Consider the following 23,181-nt stretch of genomic DNA (forward strand, 5'->3'; position numbering starts at 1 on the left):
TGAGATAGCGCACCAGGCTAAGCATTGACTCGGATGTGTTGATAAAAGCTCGCTGTCTCTATATTTGATTATTGAGTCCCGTCCCATGCCCTGCACTGGCACACCATCAACCTAACAAAGTGATGTTAAGCCTCCTACTACTAGGGTTGTGAAAATTTGATTTGAGAAATAAGGCTTTATTTCTAAAACACAGCATCATAGGATAAACCCAGTGATATATATAGAGTATCTGTATCTATTTTCAGAGGGAGTTGTATTAGAAAATTAAATGTTTCTTACAGGCAGTGTGTGATACCTTTGTGTAAAGACTTCATGAGCTATTTGTTTACATACTAGAGTATTTGTTCTTAATAGTGACTGAGTGTACTTTTGCAGTGAATTTGGATTAACTTTCAATTATGGCTGGAGTATATCCTATTTGGTACATATATGAGCATCTTTCAGAGGGTGTATTTCTTTTGTAAACACATTTGTACTTCTGGCAAAAGACTGTAGAGGTGATTCCATTTGAAGATGACTTTTATCTATAGATACATCTTTGACTTTGGTTCACATGGTAAAATTTCTCTGAAAGTGTTGAAACTAATACACATAAATGTGTTGTGTGTGAGAATTTACCTATGTTCCTAAAGTGACCAAGTTCTACAGGAGATGACAATCTCTCCTGGTGCTTTGCACGTCTCTACCAGTCTTTATTCTGTGGTGACGATTTGCTTAAGGTGAGGACAATCCACCAAACTGTATCTTAAGGAGCGTAGGGTACGTACTTGTACTGTCGCTCTGCATTTTTGCCACTCCACAGCTTGGTGCTATTAAGAAACCTATCAATGAAACTGACTGTTGTCTAAAGAGGGGAGAAGGAGGGGGAGATCAAGAACCAAAAAATATTCTCTCTCGCTAAGGTATAGGGTGAGGTGAGGAAGACCAGAAATGGAGAGAAATAGGGTTAAAAGTGAGCAATAGAATTGCATGAAGGAAGGTTTAAGAGATGTTGGAAGAAAGATAATCAGCATCTTCAGGCCTTTCTCATTGCCTTTGAGAAGTCCTTGGAAATGTGGATTTCTTTTGAGCTTTGAGTCCTTGATTTTGAGGTTTTAATGGAAGCAACTGTAGCCTACTGTACAGGGGATTCTTGTAGGTCATTGATGAGGTCACAACAAAGTTTAGACAAACCAAATACAGTGAGAGTTGGGCCTGATTCATGATTTAGGTTCATAGGCATTTATTTAAAGGAGCATCATTTAAAGGAGCCCTTGACATCTGTATTTCTTTGCTTCACAAAATAAATTATCAAAAGAAAAAGTGTAGGGTAGATAATCTAATGTAAAGTACCTGTATTTTTCTCCCTCATTACCATTTCTGTATTTTTAGTTGACATTTTGTTTTAGGGTAATGTTGGCCAGGTTGAAGAAAAGCAAAATTCTGCTAGAAATTTATATCGTAGTTTGCTCTGCAAGTTTTCAGATGGGTGATTACTGAATTGAGCTATTCTAGAAGGACAGCAGGAATGCAAATTTTCATGACATTTTAAAATGTATCTCAGATATTAAGTACTAAGTATTTCCTTCATTACTAGAGGCTCCAGATAGTGAGAATGCTTTGTCTCAGTTTTAAATTGAGATTGGCTTGCTGTTTAGGTAAGAATTAGAAGTTTCTTATCCAAATATAACTTGCTGGTTTTAAGCCTTTCACACTAAAGCTCTTTTAAAAAATCTCATAATAAACCTAGTTTTGTATTGTCATTTCTTTTAAATAGCAAAATTAATTTTTCCTTCTTGACCCATCATCAGTAAGTGGCTCCTCAAAAGAAGGAAATGAACTTGAACTTCTAACAGTGAGGATTTAGATTTGATAGAAGGAAAACCTTTGAGAGTGATAATTTGTTAAAGACCAGGATAGGTTACCAAGAGAGAGAGAATTTGTTATAACCAGGTCAAAGCACTCTTTTTTTTCTGGGTCACCCCCTGGGGACATGAAAATAGCTTTGTTATACAGAACTCTTTTTGCATGTGGTGACAGTTCATTGTAGAACTTTCTTTTCATAGGGTGTGCTTTAAATATGTTTGTTTCCTTCCCTCCATTAATGTGGAGTACAAAATAAGTTTGAATTCTTTAATGCTTGGGAAGAAGGCAGGAGATGTTTTATTGGCTGGTGTTGAATGCTTCTCATATTTCACAGCTCAGAGTTGGTGCCCTGTTATAAGGAAAGCCTCATCAACATTGCCTACAACCATTTGTTTCTCTAAAAGATCATTTAAAGGAGCCCTTGACATCCATATTTCTTTACTTCACAAAAGAAATTTTTATCAAAAGAAAAAGTCTAGGGTGGATGACCCAATGTATAGTACCTGTATTTTTTCTCCCTTGTTTCCATTTCTGTATTCTTAGTTGACGTTTTATTTTAGGGCAACGTTGGCCAGGCTAAAGAAAACCAAATCTAAAAAAGGATGAGTAACATTCTATTTCCAGATACTATACATTTTGAAAGCAATGTTAAGTAGTGAATTTAATCAATTAGTTCCAGTTGGGCATATTTACCTTATTGTTCTAAAGATGCTTCCAAAAGGCTGTTTCCCATGTTTCCTTGAAAGAGATGCTGTTATTCAGGATTAGGCTTTGCACTTCAGACGACCAGATAAACACTTTGGAAAATCTTTCTAGGATTTGTAAAATGTTCATATGAATAATATCTGTTGAATACATTTTTGTGCCCTTAAAATCTTGTGGGGAGTTTTCTCATACTAGGTGTATTAAAAAAATCACACTAGCAGTATATCATAGAAAAATAATAGGGATCATGATTCAGTAGCTTTGTAATGTGACGGTCACAGATCTCTGATGTCTCAGTGGCTCTCTAGAGTGACACAGCTTATGAGTTAGTTCACTGTGATCTGAAGAGGAACAAACCTTCAAATGAAGTCAGTTAAATTATCTTATTAAAAAAAAAGTGGATTGTATCTAATAATTGGCATCCTTGGTGGCATATTATTTTATTTTAAGATACTCTCTGTTAATGAATTATTTTGATAATGCAGAGCTTTCATCCTGCACAGTTGGCCAAGTACTTGGATACCCAAGACAGCCAGGCTCTGAAGAGGATTGAGCCAGACATTGTAGAGTTAGTGTGTCTTTAAGCTAATCAGCTATACTCTCGTTACCTAGATACAAAAGATCGTTTCTAGTACTGTATTATACAGTTCAGTTCATCCCTTTGTTAGTATAAATATTTGAGAATGGGAGATAAGCAATAAAATCTTAGACCAAATGAACAATGTATCTTAAAACCCCATCAATGTTTGTTTTAGAGAACTGAATTAACATGTAGTTTCTTAAGCTTAAAATAAGAATCCTTCCTGAAAAGCAAGTTAATGCTGAAGACTGATTAGTTCAATAGGAAAGGAAATAATACTTTTAAATGTAGATAATAAGAATTTGGGTTAACTGGAATAATGACTTCAGTTCAGTAGATAGTTGTGTAAATTATGTGCTAGAACTGACCCTTATAAAATATTTGTATTAGATTAGGGTTTCCATTTATGGTCATATCAGTATTTCTATTTGGTTTTAGGAATTTGAAAATTGGCTGTAAAAATGTGCTTCAGGTAAAACTTGAAGATAAGCATCAGGGGGCATGTTTTTTTGGTGACTTGTTTCTGGGAAAAGTAAGTATGTGAAATGATGCAGAAAATCCATCTAGACAGTTAGGGCCTGGCATTTATTCAGAGAGAAGAGAGTATAGACAGAACTTTCTGTGAGGGTCCTCCTGCTCCATCTTATTTGTCACAAGAACGTGACTACTCACATTATTTGTTACTTTTACTTGAATGCAAATAACTTTTCTGCAATGAAAATGTATTTTAAGATAATTTCTCAATGATTTTGAATAAAAATTTGGCTAGTTTCAAATGTTTATTGAAACCTATGGGCAAGATTATAGTAATAATCCTGGTATTCTTGGATATAATTGGAAGTTCTGATTTAGTAACAGAAAATGCAGGATCTTAGGAAGTTTGTGTCTCCAACTTTAGCCTCTCTCCCAGTTCCTACTTGGGTACTTGACCTAGTTGAAATCAGTGCATTCAAAACAAAGACTGGGTACACCTTTCTCATTGCTTGTTTTTAACCCTCAGCCTTGAAATCTTTGTTTCGTATTATACTCTGAGTGCTTCTAGTTTGTTCAGTGTATAGCCAATGAATTAGAAATGAATATTGGCATTCATTTTTAGTGGGTTTTTTTTTTTACGTGATCTTTTTATTCTCACAGCTACCACAGTAGTCCATACCCAAATTATAACATATACTCAGGATATTTCCACAGCTGCTAATTGGCCTGCCCCCCACAGTCATTTACACTTTGATTGGTCTAGCTTTCTTTTTTATTCCTCTGTTTAAGAACTTACATAACTACCCTCTCCCTAACACAACATTTACCCATTCACCTGGAATTTAAATGGGACAGAGCTTTTAAGTTTGTCCCTAAATACATTTTCCAACCTTATCACCAGTCACAGACCTAATGTGAATCCTTTCCCCATCCATTTAGAGACTCCCAAACACATATGCTTATGCTGTTTATCATTACTCAGAATATCCTCCCATTCTGATTCTTTGCAGCTTATTCTTTGTTCAAGTTCCAATTCAAGTCTTCCTATCTCCCTCCCACCAAGCCCCCCCCAAAGTCTTCCCTGATACTCAAATCTACTGTTATTATGTCTAACCTCTGAATTTAATCCACAAATTAGTTATCTTGAACTTGGCTCCCATCTTTCAGTTCTGTTTGATGCTTTGGAAGGACTACATAATTATATGTACTATGGCTTTGATAATAATGGATCAATTTTAATGGGACTCACAATAACAAAGTACATCAAACTTCTTAACACTGTTGCAGATCTCAACAAGGTCAAGAGTTACTACCTTCCTACATTGTGGTACTTGAGACTACCCCTTCTTCCCCTCAATAGTTGAGTCATTTTCCTATGGTCTCATATAGACAGGTCAACACAAACAGTATGAAATAATAACAGTTAAAATAGCTGACATTTGTTGAGCACTGGAACTGTGGTAATCGTCTTTTAATCATTGTTTAACAACCTTCTAAGGAGGATACTAGTATCTCTTTTCCTGAGGAGTCTGAGGCTCAGAGGGTTTAAGTAATTTGACTAAGGTCACATAGCTAGTAGCTGGTAGAGAGGAAACTCAAAGCCATTCTCTGACTCTTAATCACTGTATTGGGCTGCCAAGTTTTGAATAGGTGTGTACAACCTACTATTTTAGTTCCAAATAGTCAGGAATGAGGCATATTTGAGGGTCAGAATGAGAGGCCAGGAGTATTTCTGCTGCTGTGTTTTACCTTTCTGTAGTGAAACATGAAATTCAGTTTCCAGGTTTCATGTGGTACCTTTCATGAGCACTGGGTTTACATTCAGCTTATAAAAGCTCTAGTTCTTCAAGTCCATAATTAATTTCCAACTTTGTAATTTTTCTTCAGTGTGGAAATCCTTGCAGTTGTGACTCTTTAATTTCATCTGGGAAAGGATTATAGAGCTTTATGATTTAATGGGCAGGTTTCAAGTTAAATGTTGCCTGATTCTGAATCTTTTATCAAAGTAGAGATTGTTCCAAGAACAGACTATTAAGGACAAGGAAACTGACTTTCTTCAAGTTATTTCCTATGTGAGAAATTTAATTAGGTATAGTGAAATGATTTTTAAGAATGATCGTTTAAAATTAAATTACTTGGTTTTAAAACAAGATACTAGGTTAGACCTAAAGGAAAATACAGCTGTTTGCTTTTAACACACATAGATGACTTCTTTAAGTTCGAAATAAACTTCTTAAAGTATTTTAAGTGGCATAAAAATAAGTATAATTGACTAACTGCTAAATTAGAGCATTCTGGGGACTTGATCACTTGAGTGGCACAATGTTGCTACAGCGTGATTAGTAAGGGCAGAGTTGCAGATAGACTCAATCTTTTGGCCAATATTGTGCTTTTAGATATCTGATCCATAAAGAAGAAAGTTAAATTCCTCTCCTCAGTAGCTTTTTGTCGCTGTTATTTATTTATTTTTACTTATTTATTTGAATTGTAGCTATAGTTAGAAAAGGTTTCCTGGGATTAGGAAGTGTAATTATTTAGGCAGCAAACAAAGAGCTGTTTTAGAAATTTTACTGTCATTAGGAGGAAGTTTTAAAAGACTGGAATTCCATTGTCTTGTAAGAAGTAAGAAATATTTATTGATTCCCAAATGGAGCTGAAAAAAACCTTTCCTCTTTTAGAAAGTTGTGAATGACCCAGCGAGAGCTCTAGTAAGCTTTACTGAACCAAGCTGCTAATAGTTATTTAATGTTATTCTTCAGTGTGAAAGAATCTCCGTAGATTTTCCTTTTAATCTCTTTGAATTGCGGGCTCATAAACCTCTCTGATGAGTCCTGCCAGTGTTTTCTTAGATCCCACTGTTGAGACAATGGAGCCACAGAATTCTTTCACTTCTTGTTGTCAGACAAATCCAATAGAACACAAGGTCAGAAGGGCTTATACTTCTAAAGGTTGAAAGATTCTTTTTCAAGTAACCACATAAATTATTTGATTTTTAACATTATATTCCTCAGGAATCTCTCTTTAACATTGTTTTCTATATGTAAGTAAATCTGGAAGTTTGTCGTGTCTCCTTATTTGGCTAAGCTTGGGAGTGCAGCACAGGGTGTGAACAGACCTTAATGTTCCTAGATACCTTAGAAAAAGCTGAACCCATTCACATCAAAAGAATTAGGAATCATGCAGTGTCATTGGACTCAAGATAGAGTTCACCGAATGCCAGGCAGTGTGTTTTCTTTCCAAATGCTGGTTTTTTTGTTTTTGATTTTTTTTTTTTATTACCATTCTGTAACTAAGATTACCTATTTAAATCTTGGTTGTTTCTTTAATTAAATCACTTTCTAAGTCAGTTTCTGTTTTCTCAACATTTTTTGTAGTGTCACATTAAGGAGAACTTTGAGATGGGGTTTGTATTTTCAGATACCTGTTAAATATTTCATTGTAATAAGCAAAACTATAATATGTAAAACTCAAAAGAAAATGGACTTATCTTTTTTGTTGATGCAGTATCTGATGAGTAGACAATTATCAAAGCTAATTACAGGGTTCCTGTCAGTTACTTTAAGGGCTAGGGAGGAATTAAGTTTTCTAATTATAACTACAATGGTGGACAAGCAGAGATCATTATTTAAAAAGAAAAAAAAAACATTGATTTGTTTGTACTTCTTGCTTGTAATCATAGTAGGGGGGAAGTTGCTGTTGCCCCATTCCCTGGACACCTGCCTCTTAACAAAAGATTGTGGTCTCCTCCCAACGCCCCTCCGCTGCCCCACATTTAGATTCACCTTTACTTGTGTGTACTCTCTCTGCTCATTATATAGTTCTCCAGGGATCCAATTTCCCCCTGATTTAATCACCCCTGGCCTTTTACAGAAATTGTTAGATTACTGTCCTTTCAAAGAATACATACTTTCTTATGAAGCTTTTCATTTCTTTCCCCTAACTTTTCTTTCCTTATTTCTATTTAAAAATAAATCCATTAGAATTTCAGCACACTACCCTTAGAACTTTTTATTGAAGTATATCATACATACAAAGAAATGCACCAATCCTAAGTATACAGCTTGATGGACAGTAAACACACCCATCGAACTAACCAGCACCCCAGAAGGCCCATGTGACTCTTTTCAGTACTCACTCCCCATTCCCAACATCACAGGATGGTTTTGCCTGTTAAATTCACATAATGTGGGGAATCATACAGGTATCCCCCACTTTTCAAAAAGTCGCTTTACACCACTTTGCTTTCATGAAATACCTACATTAGTACCTGCTTTCACTGAATTGAAAGAAATCTGAAGAGCATTTTCAATTTTACCAAAAAAAGATGAAAAGCGTAAATTAGTGTGTAGCATTTGTTTAGCAGTGAGCCCCTGAGCAGCATGCACCCCGGGCCCCAGGCAGCAAGAGTGGCACCGCCAACCTCTTTCCCCAGGAACTGCATTCAGCCATCAAGTCACCATAGCTTTGAACTGTGTCTGTGAGCATCTGCGCATTATCTTGATTTATGCATCCATTAGCAAGATGCGTCTTGAGGTAATTGCTCCTTCACTTTACCCATTTTGTCTTACAAAAGGTTTCAGAGGAATGCTCTACTTTCGCATAGCAGGGGAAGCCTGTGTCCTCTCTTGTGTCAAATACTGGCTATTAAAACCAGAATCCCCATAAAACTTGAACTATGTACACATATTATTGAATAATCAGGTCAATATATAGATGATTAGATAGCCACAGAACAGGAGAATATTTTAATATACTTTTAACTCTGACCTTGGGTAAAGTACTAATAACCACTTTTGTGTTCTATTTTCTTTCCCTTTTACAATGATATATGGTCTGAGCTGATCTTTCAACTAAGAAATAGTTAACTACTCTAAAGTTCCTGTACAGAAAGAAGAAAAAAATCATAAAAATGTAAAAGCCACTTTTTTGAGAAGGTGAAATAATAAAAAGGGTTCCACATGAAATAGTAACTGGGTGAGAGTAACAGTAGTTTCCTAGTAGAGGAGCAGAACAATGCAAAGAGGACTTGCTTGACAGTTACGTTTGCCAGTTATTTCTCACTAGTTATTTTAAAATAAAAATGGTATAATGGATATTTATGAATGGGTTGTCTTTTCGTACAGTTTATCTGTTACAGGTGTCCAGGATAGGTTAGATTAAGAAGCTTTATTCATCTTGTCATCACCTCTGCTGTGTCTGATTTGCTTTCATTGATTTCAAAATTAAGATATCTGTAAGATACCCTGGAGTATAGGCAACCTGATTGTAAATTATTTATACCTGTTTCTCCCCTAACTAGGGTCCATTAAGTGCCAGTTACCCCCATTCTTCAAATCTAAAACTTTCATTTCCACATTCAAGCAAACTATCTTGGGCCTTCTAAGTAAGAAATTGAAACATGTGGTAAGATTTTTTTCTCCATCTGTGACGTGACTTTTAAGTAGAATTTTTTTTTAATTTGGAGTACTGAATAACCAATAACCTATAGCCATGTATACTTTATAGAGAGTGTGGAAATTAAATTGTTTTGTTCAGAAATTACTTCTCATACTGATACACTCTGCATGGGCTATTCACTGGGCATGCAGAGGTGGAAGAACCACCTCTGACCACTGGGCAAAGTCTTTATCTTTGGGTTTTAGGACAGTTTAACAGACTGTTGGTACCCAGTAGAAATATAGTGATTATTTGAAATACCCTAATAGAAAACCATGGTGAGTTCAAAATATTGTATAATCTTTTCATCTATTTTAAAATTGTGTAACTCACCAATAAATTTTGAACAGGCAGTTATTAAATATAATTAAATTGTAGGCATTCACACAACAGAACAAAGGGAAGCATTCTCAGCAAGTGAACAAGAGACTAGTGAACAGCTAAAGAAAAATTTCATTGGGTGGGGGCTAGAATTTAGTAGTTTCTTTTAAGCATTGATTTCTAGAACAAGCATGCGGGAAGTATAACATGCCTTTAAAAACAAAGATAAGTGCTTCTCTTAATTGCTTTCTTTGTCTTTAAGTACATTTGTTTAAGCAAGAGTGCATGCTTATACTACCTAGATCATGTTCCTACTAAATTTAGGTGGAATTCCAGGTTTCCATCTGTAGGGAAAACTTTGGCCCAGAAAACAGCAACGGAACATTACTACGGTACAGTTGTGTTGCATGGTTATTGAAATATTTTTAAATAATTCTTCCTTTAAGTTACCCATTACTCTGTTGTGAACAATTAAAAATCAGATGACTAACAGCCCCTTACATGCAGTTAGAGCTTTTATTCTTTAAAGCACTTTTAGCCTGATCTCATTTGGTTGGAAGAACATGCTTGTATTAGTCTGCTCCATCTGCCATAACAAAATTCCATAGGCTGGGTGGCTTAAACAACAAAAATGTATTTCTCACAGTTCTGGAGGCTGAAAATACCAAGCTCAAGGTGCGAGTTGATATGGATCCTGGTCATTTCTCTTTCTGGCTTGCAAACGGCCTCTTTCTTGTGTGTCTTCATATGATACTTTTCTCTGTGCATGAGTGGAGAGAGACCTCTCTCATCTTCTTCTCATAAGGACATCAGTTCTATCAGATTAGGACTCCACTCTTGTGACTTCATTTAACTTTACCTCCTAAAAAGCCTTATCACCAAATACAGTCACATTGGGGGTTGGAGCTTCAACATAAGAATTGGGGGTGGGGAGGTCATAATTCAGTTCACAACAGCCCTTCTAAAGTAAATAAGAGATAACCTGAAATATATATATAAGGTTAAAAAACTTGTAAAATATTATAACTAAGGTTCAAATGCAGTTATTTTTAACAGACTCCACACTGCCTTGGATACAGATATAATTTATCTCACAAATATCCCTCTGTAGCAGTTGATCATAAGGAATCATCAAAATCAGTTTCACAATTTTGCTTGTGGCTTATTTGTGGAAAGTGTGATATATTTTGATTGTTAAAGATGTTGTAGATTTTTTTAGTCAGCTGAAGTTGGGATAGCATTAAAACTGCCATCAAAAGTTGTAAGCTAAGTTCTTAAATAAGTAAACCAGAATTGTAGAGACCAGACTAGAGTTGCCTTCTTAGTAGCATTCTTCATGTTTGTGATTTAAGTGTCAAAATTGTGTCTTATTCTATGATTTTACAGAAGATGATCTAAGAAACATGGGACCAGTAGATGCTCAAGTATATCTTGAAGAAATGTCTTGGAATGAAGGTCGGAATCATTTTTCTCTCTTGATTACAGTGAGGAAAAATTTTAGGAACTTTGTATATCAAAGAAAGCCTCATAGAATGTTTGGAAATCCTAAAAAGAAATAATAGTTTGGCTTACTATATGTACGTGGGTGTTTTTGTTTGGAATATTTTTGTTTCATTCTAAACTTTATTGATGTTCCCATGTGACTCATTTCCAGTTATTTTTTTCTATTCTATTTAGATGTTGGGTACATAAGGTTTCATAAGGTTTTCTTTCTTAAGCTACTTCGAGTTTTGGTTTACTCTCCATCTGTGTAATAGAGAAAATAAAGTCAAAAAATTTTCCATCCTTCCTATGTTGACATTTGAGATGAATTCCAATTAAAATTTGTATTTATTTTTGTTTCTTCATTGGAATCATAAATTGTCAGGGCAGGGCTTTTAATGTTAAACATATTATTTACTCTTTTACTTGGAGCTTGATTCTTACCCCATCTTTTGTGTCTTAGGTGGAAAAGAAAAATCACTCCCTTTTTACCTACCACGAAGTCATGTCTTTTCCTCTTTCCTATTAGTAGAATTTTAAAACTTACATCTAACTTAATTTCTTCATTCTTTTAATTAGTTCTGTGAATTGCTCTGGTTAGACTTCATTAAGTTCCTTTTTCGAAACGGAAGCCATGAATACCACACTTCCATGTTTCTCTGAGCAAATGAAGCAAATCTTATTATTTTCTAGAATTTTTATGTACTCTTTACCCTTTAACTTTATTATTCAGCTTAGGGTACAAATTCCCTACAGGTTTATAGAAATGTATTAATAAGTGTGGATAAACAGCCGTCCTTTCTGAAACCAAGTTTGCTGGACTATTTTTTAATTGCACATTGTTAAGTGCTCTTAGGAAGTTGGGTCACAAGCTATATTGACCTAAAAGGGGAATCATGTTTTTATCTGTGGGCCACTCTGCTCCTAAACCAAACCGCCAAATGAAATCCTGGGGTAGAAATTCTTATTTGCAGTGAGTGATTGGAAAACTTGAGGTTTTGTGTACCTGGGGCTCCCAGGGGTTGATGATAGTTTCATCAGAGTAAACAGGAAGAGCTACTGCTGTGAAAATAGAATACACTAGTGACATTGGTTTCCCTGCTAGTTTGTGAAGGGGATATATTAGAACATGTCATTTATCAGGGAGACCTGCCCAGCTAAGTAATATTTTTTAAAAATGTAGTATTGCCAGCTTATCAAATCAGTGTATGTGTGTGTTTAATCTCATTGGACAAATTAGTTATTCTTGTTGTAGTTGATATGAGCTAATACATTTTGTTTACTAATAATTCCTATAATTTGAAAATAGTGGGGGTGGAGGGTATAGTTTGGTCCTAGAGCACGTGTTCAGCATGCACCAGGTCCAGGGTTCCATCCCCAGTATTTCCATTAACAAAAAAAATAAATAAAATACAAGCCTCATGAGAGGGGTCTGAAAAAATAAAATTGAAAAAAAATTAGTGAAAACTAGTTTTTTAACTTTAACTTTTTCCAGTAAAATTTTTAAAATATAATTAATAATGTAATATTTTATTTTAAATTAAGAATATGGATTAGTGGTTCAGACATCTGTTCAGTCAAAAAATATATGGGCCTTTTGATACAAATGAAAATGCCAAGATATTGAAGGAAATAAACAAAATGAAATCAAGAATTACGATAAATGTTATTGTCCTTGGGACTCCCTGAAGTAAACTTGTCAGCCAAGAAGATAAAGAAGCATCCCAGCTATAGCCAGTGAATCAATTATAAGCAGCTACAGTTAATCTTAAAAGTGTCAAATGTCCTTTAGGTGTCTATTTTTTATAATTGTAAAGATGGAAATAGGCCTCATCCTTAGGGGAGAAAATACTGAGCAATAGCTTCATGAAGCCATTATTTTTACAGGAATATGTTAAAAAATATTGTAGGTCATGTAGGTTTTGCAGTTGAATTTGCGATTTTGAATTGGTCCTTGCAATCAAAAAGAGCAGTCTTGGCAGATGAAATTAAATAAAAAGTGCAATCAGCTGGACAAGTAAAAAATCGTTGGATAATTCCTTCATGGTCATTTTCAGAATAACCTTAGGAGGTGAAGATCCAGAACTAGAGAAAAGTGGATGAAATCCAACATGATAAACATAGCCAGATTATCAGCTTCTTGAGCCACGAACAGTAGGAAATGATGCATTTTATTATGCTTAAAGGGCACACCTGAAGAACTAGGGCGAGCTTGAAGTTGGCCTTTCTCCTTACAGTTAGTCTGTTATACAGTTTCGTTAGTCTGTCTTCATTCAGTATATTTAAAATGATGATTTCTGTGAAGATATCACTTTAAGTGACAGGAGAATAATATAAGAAGAAATTTAACAAGATGTGAGTTTTTAGTGAGCATTAACATTTGGAATCATCTATGACAAACCTCCACAGTAGCCCATGGTGGCCACTGCATCATTTACGAAGCACATGTCATCTCAGATTGTTTCTCAGTGTTCACTGAGGTGGCAAAAAAAACAAGAGGGAGATTTAGCTTAAGAAAATCAATGTTTAGAATATGTACATTTTTAGACAATAATAAGTTTAACTTTGAAAGCATGCTCTACTACATATATATGCTGGCTCAGATAGGGAAAATGCCAGCATTTTAAAATTCAAGATTAAATTATTTTTCTTTGTAGAGAAAAAAGATTGTGGTGACAAATGAAAACAGGATTGGGTTGAATGAATTAATGTTTTCCTTACTAATAAAAGAAACATGTAAAATTGGCTTATTTAATTGCTAATTTTTCCAAGACCAAACTTGATTACAGAACAAATGCAAGGCAGTTGAATTTTTTTGTTTCTTTTTCTTCTTTTTTTCCATGACATATGATGAGATCTAAGTATTAAATGAAGTTTGAGAACTGAATGAAGATAATTTGATTGTAAGAAATCATGTCTTTTGAGACTGTTTATTTACCTCTAATCTTTTTAATGACAGTAGTAAAATAATGTGATAAGTAATTATTTTTCTTTGACAGTCACTTGTCTATGACAGTAAAGTGGAATGACCAGTGATCAGAGATTCTTTCAGTTAAAAGGCCCAGGCATTTCAGCTTCCCAAAGATGACAGACTTACAAAATTTCCACCATTACTAAGTGAAATGTTGCACCATATAACCTCCTTTGGGCATCTCACTTCAGTGATTGTCCTTTTGGTTCCTAAATCATTTGTAAACACCAAACAAACAGGTACACAGACACAGCTTCCACAGAAACTATAGTGTATGTTTATATATTCAAGTCAACATTCTTGAAATAGTGTGATACCAAAACGGAGAGTATTCAAATACTGAACTTGATAAACTGTCAAGTCAGCAGTTTTCTGTAAAAGGGTATATATACGGCAGGTAAAAGCCTGCTCCTTACCGATGTGACAGGTGGGGCTGTTTTTCCTTCACAGTAATATTTTAGACAAACTGTTATTCAGAAGAAGGTAAAACTTATATGAATTTAAGAAAATGGAAGACTTCAAGTAAATTTCATCGGTCACTTTTTAAAAAAAATTTTAATTAAAGAAAAAATTTCTCCTTTAATGGCGGCACTGGGGATTGAACCCAGGATGTCGTACATGCCAAGCATATGCTCTACCACTGAGCTCTGTCCCCTCATTGGTCACTTCTGAGCATCTGCTCTCCACTAGAAGATCTCTGGCCTATTGTTTCATAGCTTCAATCCATCACCTCTGTAGATAAAGATATTCTGGCAGATAATTTTTAGAAATACTGCCCCTATATAAGAATTTTTTCAAGTTCTCATTTAAATATATATTGACTGAGCTTCTTTCTTTTATTTTGCAATTTCTGTGGAATAGCTGAATTTTTTAAAAAGTGTTAACAAAGTAGTTACTTGTAAATGTTTAAAGCATTATTTTGTTTTCTTTGCAGATGATCATTCTTTTTCTCTGAGTTGCCGATGTGGTGGAAAATACAGTGTTTCAAAGGATGAAATAGAAGAAGTTACCCTAATTTCTTGTGATACATGTTCACTCATTATAGAACTCCTTCATTATAGCTGAAATTGTTCAGAGTGGAATCCTTAGTATATTCAGATGCGTGGAGAAGACATGTGGAGAAGAGTCCACTCTAACTTTGTCCAGTCAAGCAAATGTATAAAGCTGATAAAAAAGAAAAAAGTAGGATTCTTTTTTGTCAGCTTTATTTTTTGCAGAGAAAATAAAAGACTACAAGTAAAGGCCACCCATATTAATAGAAAGTTAATTTCACTATTTATATGTATTTAAATTTTATATTTATAGATCACAAAAAAGAGGACTTGAATAAATTTAGTGAATTCCTATCTGAGAATTTTCTTATTGGTTCGTTTTCTTCTTGGTACAAAATGAGAATTCTTTCTTCATACAAGCATGTCTCCTCTTTTATTGGGTCATAATATCATCATATTCCTCTTTAGTTACTAAGTTTCTGAAGTAACATATTTGTAACTGCTAAAGTTACAGATCTTTTGTGAAACTATCTCAGATTCTTAGGTCATTAGAATTACGTTAGAATCTCTGTGAATTACATGTGATCCTAGCTCTCCCATGATGAAGGCTGGATATGGATATTCATGAGGTTATTTCAGAGGTAATAAGAAGGCAAAGTGGCAACAGTAAAAAGGATAGCCTTGGAGTCAGAAAAGGTGACCATCGCATTGCTGTTACGACAAAATGCACTTTTACAACATGTTGTTATGGGTTATAGTAGACTGTAAAGATTTTATTTTTCTATATATTTAATATTTTATGTACAGTGTAAGTCAGAACTCATTTAAAAAATTTTAAGAAATCCTTTATGGGATCACTGAAACTTTCTGCCTTAATTGCAAACAAGTGATCCAAGCATGTGACTTAGCAGCTTTTCATGAGGTCAGACTCTTGGTATTTATTGTTGGTTTGGACTTACAAGAATAGTTACTACTCTGCCTTGTAAATGTAGCTAAAATATGAGGCATATTCAAGAGGAGTAAATTACTTTTCATTATACCTATAAAACCAAAAATTCAAAAGTGAGGTTTTTCTAGGTTTTTTCCATAAAAATATTTTTATATCATAAAATTTGGATGACTTATTCATGTTTTGAACAACTATAGCTTGCAGAATATGTGTCCCTTACTCTTTACATTTAACAATGAAAAATAAAACTGAATAGCAAATAGTTTATTAGTAAATACATGGTTTCAGTGACAGTAATAAATTCACTTGAACAGAAGACAATAATCATAACAAAAGAATAAGTGCTTGCTAATCATCAGAAAATCTGTGGCCATTAGGACTGTCACGTAGAAATCCAAAATCACTCAGAGGCCAAATCTGTAAAATCAAAATGTGATTGAAGACAATTATTAAACATGATGTATTACCTTTTTTCCCATCCATCCCTTTCCTTATGTCATATAATTAAACATTTTCTCCTTATTCCTCAGTCAGGAACAAATTTTCTACATCAAAGTAAGACTGTAGAAAGTAAACTTGTATGTGTGTTGTGTATTTAAACTCTAAAGTTTGGAACATTTCAAACATTTAAGAAATAATATGTATGTGGTATGTAAATAAATGTGTGTGGGGCTGTGCATGTGTTCTTTGACTCCTCTCAAAGTTACCTGTAAACCTAAGTACTTGAATATAACATCTGCTTAAGTGTAAAAAATCCTGTAAATTATCCAACAGCCCCAAGTATTCATGTCTATTTTCCTCCTTACCGCTTGTGACAAAGTGAAAAGCCAGTGTTGTTTACTGTGAATCATGTGTTTACTGCAGGCACAGTAAAGTCACTGTACTTAGCTGGGGTATCCCTGCATCACAGCCAGCTGGACTCTGGACTGCTCTTGTGTAGATGCATGTTAATATATGTCCTGGATATGAACATGGTTGGAAAAGTTGTATGAGAGAGAATTAAATTTTTGGAGTTCTCAAATTAACAAGCTTCTTACGCTACAACTAAGGTAGTCTGAACTTTATTATTCAAACACGAAATTATTCTCAATTACCTGAAACAATGGGAGAAGGCATAATGTTTATAGCTAGAAAGGCCAACATGTCCATAACATGTAGTCATTGTAACAGTGAAGTCCACTGACAGTCTGAAGATTCCACAGTTTATTTTGAAAGAAACGTTATTTCCCAGCTCAGAAAAGAAAGCCTATGTTTTAAGCAGAAAACAACGTACCTTAAAGAAGATACGGCCTCTTATTAGTCCATATGGGACAGGTCCGTAGTACCTGGAGTCTGTAGAATTCTGCAGATTATCGCCTTCTAACCACACGTGACCTGTTGGCACCTAGAATTAGAGAAGAAAGGAGCCTCTTTAAAAAAAGAAAGAAATCTCGATACTATAAATAAAAATCATGCCTTTTGGAGGTAGGGAGAAGTGTCCTAAAGTTCTCTTTTATAAAATACATTCAAACCCTATGATTTACATTTTTGCTGTTATTTCTTGCACAATAAAATTACTAAATATTAGTAAGTAATATCACGGTTTCAAGTTTTAGAAAGACCTATCTTTTTTGCCACATGGTTCCCAAACATTCATTTGTTACACAAACCCCAAACTGAGGTTATAAGAGATCAAAACAGTGTGACAGGGTCATTAATTTAATAGACTTCAAAAGAGGTCATTAGGATGCTGACTGAAAATGTGCCTTCCTGTCTCAATAACAGCATAAGCAGGGCAGCCACTCACTCAGCAACGTCCTGGGGCCAGTACCAAGGCCAGACCTATTAGAATGCTCATGATGAACTAAATGGTAATTGATTGTGACATCAATTACAAATAATCTCATCATTTTATTGGAGTGGGCTTGTCAGAATTCTAATTAAGATCCTTGTTCTGCCTTTGTACAGGCCGTATCTTCAACGCATTATACTTCAATAATGACCAAGAACTGGAAGGACCTATTATAAAATCATCAGCTGTATAATTAATGATGGTGACCTTCTACTAAATAAAAAGATCCCATCTTCTATATGTCCTGTGTATTAACTGGTAAATAACATAAGTTTAAATTTTCACTCAATGACAATCATAGCATATTTAGATTAGAACACATTACTTTAAAAAAATGCCCTCTGTGATACGAGACATTTGCCCATTATTTTCTGTTCAATATAAACTTTAAAAATTACTCTCCAGCAACAATCTTTAAAATTGCATTTTAAAAAGTAGGGTTTTTTTTACAGTTTTTATTAGCCCAGAAATTTGAATATTGACCAGGCCAAAATGACCTACTGGGAAGGAATTCATTTTTACTGTTCTTTTGACTGGTTAATTACTTGGGAACCTTATGTGAGGAATATTATTCCTATTAGGTTTAATAAGAAACGACTTAATTTTTTTAAATGTCAAAAGTTACTTTTTTAAAAAGACCTATTTTTTTAGAGCAGTTTTCGGTTCACAGCACAATTGTGAGGGAGGTACAGAGATTTCCCATATACCTCCTGTCCCCACACAAGCATGGCCTTCCCCATTATTGACATCCCAGAGCAGCATATTTGTTACACTTGGTGAACCTACATTGAGTCATTATCACCCAAAGTCTATAGTTTACCTTAGGGTTCACTCTTGATGTACATTCTACGGGTTTTGACAAATGTATGGCATGTGTCCATATAGGATCATACAGAGTATTTTCACTGCGCCCGAAATCCTCTGTGGTCTGCTTGTTCATTCCTCCCCCTCTCCCCATCACCCTGACTTATCTTTGGAAAAATAAATTTACATACAAGCATGTAAAATTTGAATTTCACTTTATATCAGAGATTATATTATTTCAGAATGTCTTATATAGAAATATTAGCAAAAAGTTAATTATTGTCATTTAAATGCTAAATTTCTCTGTAGAGAAAGAATCTTAAGTTTCTTGAGAGAATATCAGACATTGTAAGATCATTAACTTTTACTAGTAGAACTAGTTACAGGTTCTAGGGCCAGTAGCAAGGTTAGTTCCCACCTACATAAGTAGATTTATGTGCAGTGAAGCCTAACAGTGCTCAAGTAGAAAAATGAGTTCATCTCAGGTCATAAATGAAAGGAAGAACAGAATAGTGCATTTGGAAAAGCTAAAATGAGTCATTAAATGTATTCTGAAGTACTACTTTGGGAGAAGCTATAACGTGAACATCTTTTGTGTTTAAATTTCCATAGTTTCTTAATATGTGTGTTCCTGAGTTCTAAATAAACAGGTAATATATATGAGTAAATACAGTAATAAAGTTAGGGACACCAGTAAAAGCAAAAAAAAAAAAAAAGAAAAAAGAAAAACCCTAATAAACATACAAACAATTTAGGAATATCTTTTTCTGCCTGTCCCATTGATCCAGTACACACTCCCTTTCTCCATGAAGCTTTCCCCAACATCACCTGCCCATACCAAATACTCCTGGTTGTTTGGAACACTTAACCCTATAAAGTCTGCCTTACATGGGGCCCTGGATTATAACATTACCTGTCTGGCCTTTGTGTATGTCTACTGTTTTATCCCAAAAAAATCAATAGACAATAATCATGTTATGATCTAAATTCTTTACTAACCCTAAACCAAAGGTAGAACGCATATATTTTTTGGTGATTAATTGTAGTAAGTAGAAATTCTTGTAAAGCACAATCACTTTTGTGGCAATTATGACCTAAGTTTCTTCCGAGTTTAGCTAAATAAAGTGATGAATATCTCTGGTGTAATAAAAATTAACAAGTACAGAAAGGAATCTGCTAGGAGAGACCCAGAACAAATCAGCAGAAGCCTTTAGAGGGTGCGGCCCAGGCTATCCATACCAAGTCCTTGACTGCAAGAGGTGGAACAAAAGGGAAGAATAGTAACATAAACCGGTATGTATACATGGCTTTCTGGTCTATTTAATTCAAACAAACTCATTGATCCTTAAAACAACTGATATTTAATAGGAAGAGGAGGTTCAAGTATGGAACGTGCTACCTCCTACTTATCTGAAGCCCACGCATGCTAATACCCATGCTTCCATTTTAGTAAAGGAACAGCCTCTACATCTCAGACTTCAGTGCTTGATATAAAGTACACACATCAAGGGAACAACCTCATCACTGATGTCACCTTTAATCTAAAAAGAGCTTCTCCATAAACAGGGAACAGCTCTAAGTGTGGGTCTTTTATAATCAGCAGTCACCTTTGCTGACCTCTCAATTACTCAGTTTCTCAGTAAAAAAATTCATTATGTTTGAAATTACTCCACTTTTGAAACACATAATTATTTTTGCTATGGGTTAAGGGTATACACTTTAAAATCAATTTTATAGAGGTATACTTTACATACAGGAAAAGGTACACATACATTTTAAATTTTGACACATTTTAAAAAATGTGCACCCCTATGTAACCACCAACCAAAATCTTGATAGAAATCAAGAGCATTTCTATCATGCCACCGAGTTCCCTCCTTTTCCAGTCAACTTCCCACCTCTATACCCAGTCCCAGGCAACTAGTGATCTGTTTTGCTACTGGAGACTAGTTTCACCTATTCCTAAATATTACATAAATGAGATTGCACAGTACATACTATTTTGTGTCTGGCTTTTGTTCGCTTTTTTAAAATGATTGATCCATGTTGTATGCATCGACTGTTTATTCCTTTTTACTGCTGAGTGGCATTCCACTGTGAATTACAATGTTTATCCACGAACCTGTTGACGGATATTTGAGTTGTTCGTAATTTTGTGCTACTACAAATAAAACACTACAAACATTCACGTATAGTATTTCTTTTTAGTAAATACACAGGGGTAGAATTTCTGGGTAGCAAGTGTATGCTTAACCTTAGACTTTTCCAAAGAAATTACACCATTTTACACTCCCAAAGTAACATATTTTTCTAGCGTTTCTGTTCCTCCTCAAACTTGGCATTTTCAGTTTTTAAAATTTTTGCCATGCTAGTAGGTTACTGGTATCACATTGTGGCTTTACATTTGCATTTCTCTGAAAAGCATTTTTTTCTTGTACTTGTTAGTGTATCTTTTGTGAAGTGTCCATTAAGATATTTTACCCATTTTTAAAATGGATTTTTCTTACTCATTTTAAGATCCCTTCATATACCTTGAGTACAAGTCCTTTGACAGGTATTGCAAATATTTCTTCCCAGTCTGGGATCTTTTCTTCTGCAGTTTCCAATCTGCTGTAAAGACTATATATTCTTAAGCTTCAGAAATTCCACTTGGTTCTTTTTTATATTTACCATTTCTTTCCTCATTAGGTTCATTCTCTTGATCCTTGAAAATATTTATAATTGGTGTTTCAGAGCACAAGTCTTAATTCCATTGTCTCTGTCAATTGTGGATCTATTTAACTGACTTTTCTTCTGGTTATGGGTTACATTTTCCTACTTCTTCACATACCTAGTAATTTGTGACTGAACTGAACATTGAAATGTTGAGTGGATTTTGTTGTCTTTAGAATGTTGTATGTTGAGGAGGTCCGTTTGTTTTGGGGTAGGCATTTAAGTTCGCTGTGGATCAGCTTATTCTTTTTAAGCCTTGGTTTGAAGCTTATTAAATTGGGTCTCTCTCACACTGTACCGTAAAAGCTGTTCCAGCCCTACTCACAAGGCTTTTGACACTCTGCAGTCTCTGTTGAATGCCCTGGACATTCAATGCGATCTGTCCACTGTGGCTGGTCGGAACTTAAATGGCTCTCCATCCTGCATGAGCTCTGGGAATTGCTTGGCTCCCCACTAGCTATTCTTTGCTCACTCTCTAAATTTCAGGCTCAATAGAGTGTTCAGTCCGGAAACCTCGAGAATCCCTAGGAAGATTTCTAGAGAATATTCTGTAGCTCTTTTCTCCCCAGTGGCCTGATGCATAAATTCCAACCACTTAAACTTCCCTCTATCCTAATCTCTGTCTCTTCAACTCAGCAAACCCACAGTGTTTGGTTTGAATTTTCCCTCCTTGTACCTTCAGAAAACTGCCCTAAGGCAGAAGTTGGGGAAAGTATAAAGGCTTGCCGGGTTTGTTTCCTTCTCTCACAGATCTTGTACTGCCTGCTGTGCATTATCTGAAAATAACTGTTTCATGTATTTTGTCCAGTTTTCTAGTTCTTTATAGCAGGAGGGCAAGTTTAGCACCAGTTACTCCATAATTGCCAAACGTTCAAATTATCCAATTTTTAAAGTCTTATTTTTCTAGCGTACCTCAAAACAGTATGAAGAGAATCCTTTTGGTGAGAACTAAAAATACTAATGTATATAAAGTGTGCTTTTGGCATCTCTACCTTGCACCCCACTTAGTGGCATCCCCTGTGTGCATTTGTTTTATCTTTTCCCTATCGAAATCTCTAGAAAAGATCTGCCAAACTCAGCATGCAATTGTGTACAAGCAAGGAAGCTCACTATGGTATTTATTGCATGCATCTCAAAATTGGCAACAGGTATAAATATTCCTCAGTAGGCTAAATAAGAGGTTAAATAAATTTGAGTTTATTTATATAGTAGTAAACAGCTAGTTAAACAAACTAATAGTGGATTTACATGAATATAGTCAGTAAATATACAAGTACAGGGCTTATTTATATATAAGTATTTCTTTAAAAACCACAAAATTTTGTTTTATGTATTTTAAAATTTACTTATGTGACTAGAATGTATTACTTAAAAAATTAAATGTGTGTGCGTGTGTGTGTGTGTGTATACACACACACACACGCACACATGTATATATTTGGGTATCTTAATATGCCTAGCCCTTTCAGTAATACTTTTACTTTTTTACCTTTTCTTTTTAATTAAAACTTTTTTTTTTCACTGAGGTGTAATTGATTTGCAATGTTACTTTCAGGTGTACAGCAAAGTAATACTTGCACTTTTTAAAAACAGAACATTCTCCCATCATGATGCAAGTCAGGAAGAACTTTTCAAAAAATTAAGAAAACTTTTTTTGTCTTTGGGAGTGTGGACCTAACTTCCAATTCATATAGTAGGCTCTGCTCCTTTGTATAATGCAAGTAAATGACTGCAATTAGCAGTATGGTCACCAGATCGCTGGATAACTAAAACATTAGTCTAGCTAAGAACTCATCTATTTAAACAAACAAAGTACAATACATTTTTGGTATGGCTCCAAAATTCAAAACCTGACCTCTCGGTATGGACTGAGGCAAGGAACAGAACAAAATTTCCTTTCTGCCTCAAAACGCAGTTATTGTCTGTTGGCTTAGCCTACTGGTTATCACTGAATTCAAAATTCAAACCAGGTAAGAGAAAAAAAGTTTTATAGCAATATTATTATAATAAAGTATTACAGTTAAAATAGATTAAAATATATTTTTAAACGTACTTTTCAAAAACCTCTTATAACTTTCC

At 34.7% G+C, this 23,181-nt stretch overlaps 2 protein-coding genes across 7 annotated transcripts in view; one reads left to right on the forward strand and one right to left on the reverse strand.

Moving 5' to 3' along the window:
- Positions 1 to 16,431, forward strand: part of DNAJC24 (DnaJ heat shock protein family (Hsp40) member C24) — a 48,643-nt gene extending 32,212 nt beyond the window's left edge. For both annotated transcript variants that reach the window (XM_006195075.3, XM_014568033.2), the window contains 2 exons: positions 10,748 to 10,816; positions 14,749 to 16,431. In XM_006195075.3, coding sequence (XP_006195137.2) covers positions 10,748 to 10,816; positions 14,749 to 14,879 — 200 coding nt within the window. In that variant the 3' untranslated portion in view covers positions 14,880 to 16,431. The remainder of the gene's footprint in view (positions 1 to 10,747; positions 10,817 to 14,748) is intronic.
- IMMP1L (inner mitochondrial membrane peptidase subunit 1) overlaps positions 16,005 to 23,181 on the reverse strand; it is a 68,948-nt gene continuing 61,771 nt past the window's right edge. For all 5 annotated transcript variants that reach the window (XM_014568122.2, XM_006195074.3, XM_014568124.2 and 2 more), the window contains 2 exons: positions 17,029 to 17,139; positions 16,005 to 16,172 (listed from right to left, as the gene is read on the reverse strand). In XM_014568122.2, coding sequence (XP_014423608.1) covers positions 16,104 to 16,172; positions 17,029 to 17,139 — 180 coding nt within the window. In that variant the 3' untranslated portion in view covers positions 16,005 to 16,103. The remainder of the gene's footprint in view (positions 16,173 to 17,028; positions 17,140 to 23,181) is intronic.

This window comes from Camelus ferus, chromosome 10, assembly GCF_009834535.1.
Source record: "Camelus ferus isolate YT-003-E chromosome 10, BCGSAC_Cfer_1.0, whole genome shotgun sequence".
Lineage (NCBI taxonomy): Eukaryota > Metazoa > Chordata > Mammalia > Artiodactyla > Camelidae > Camelus > Camelus ferus.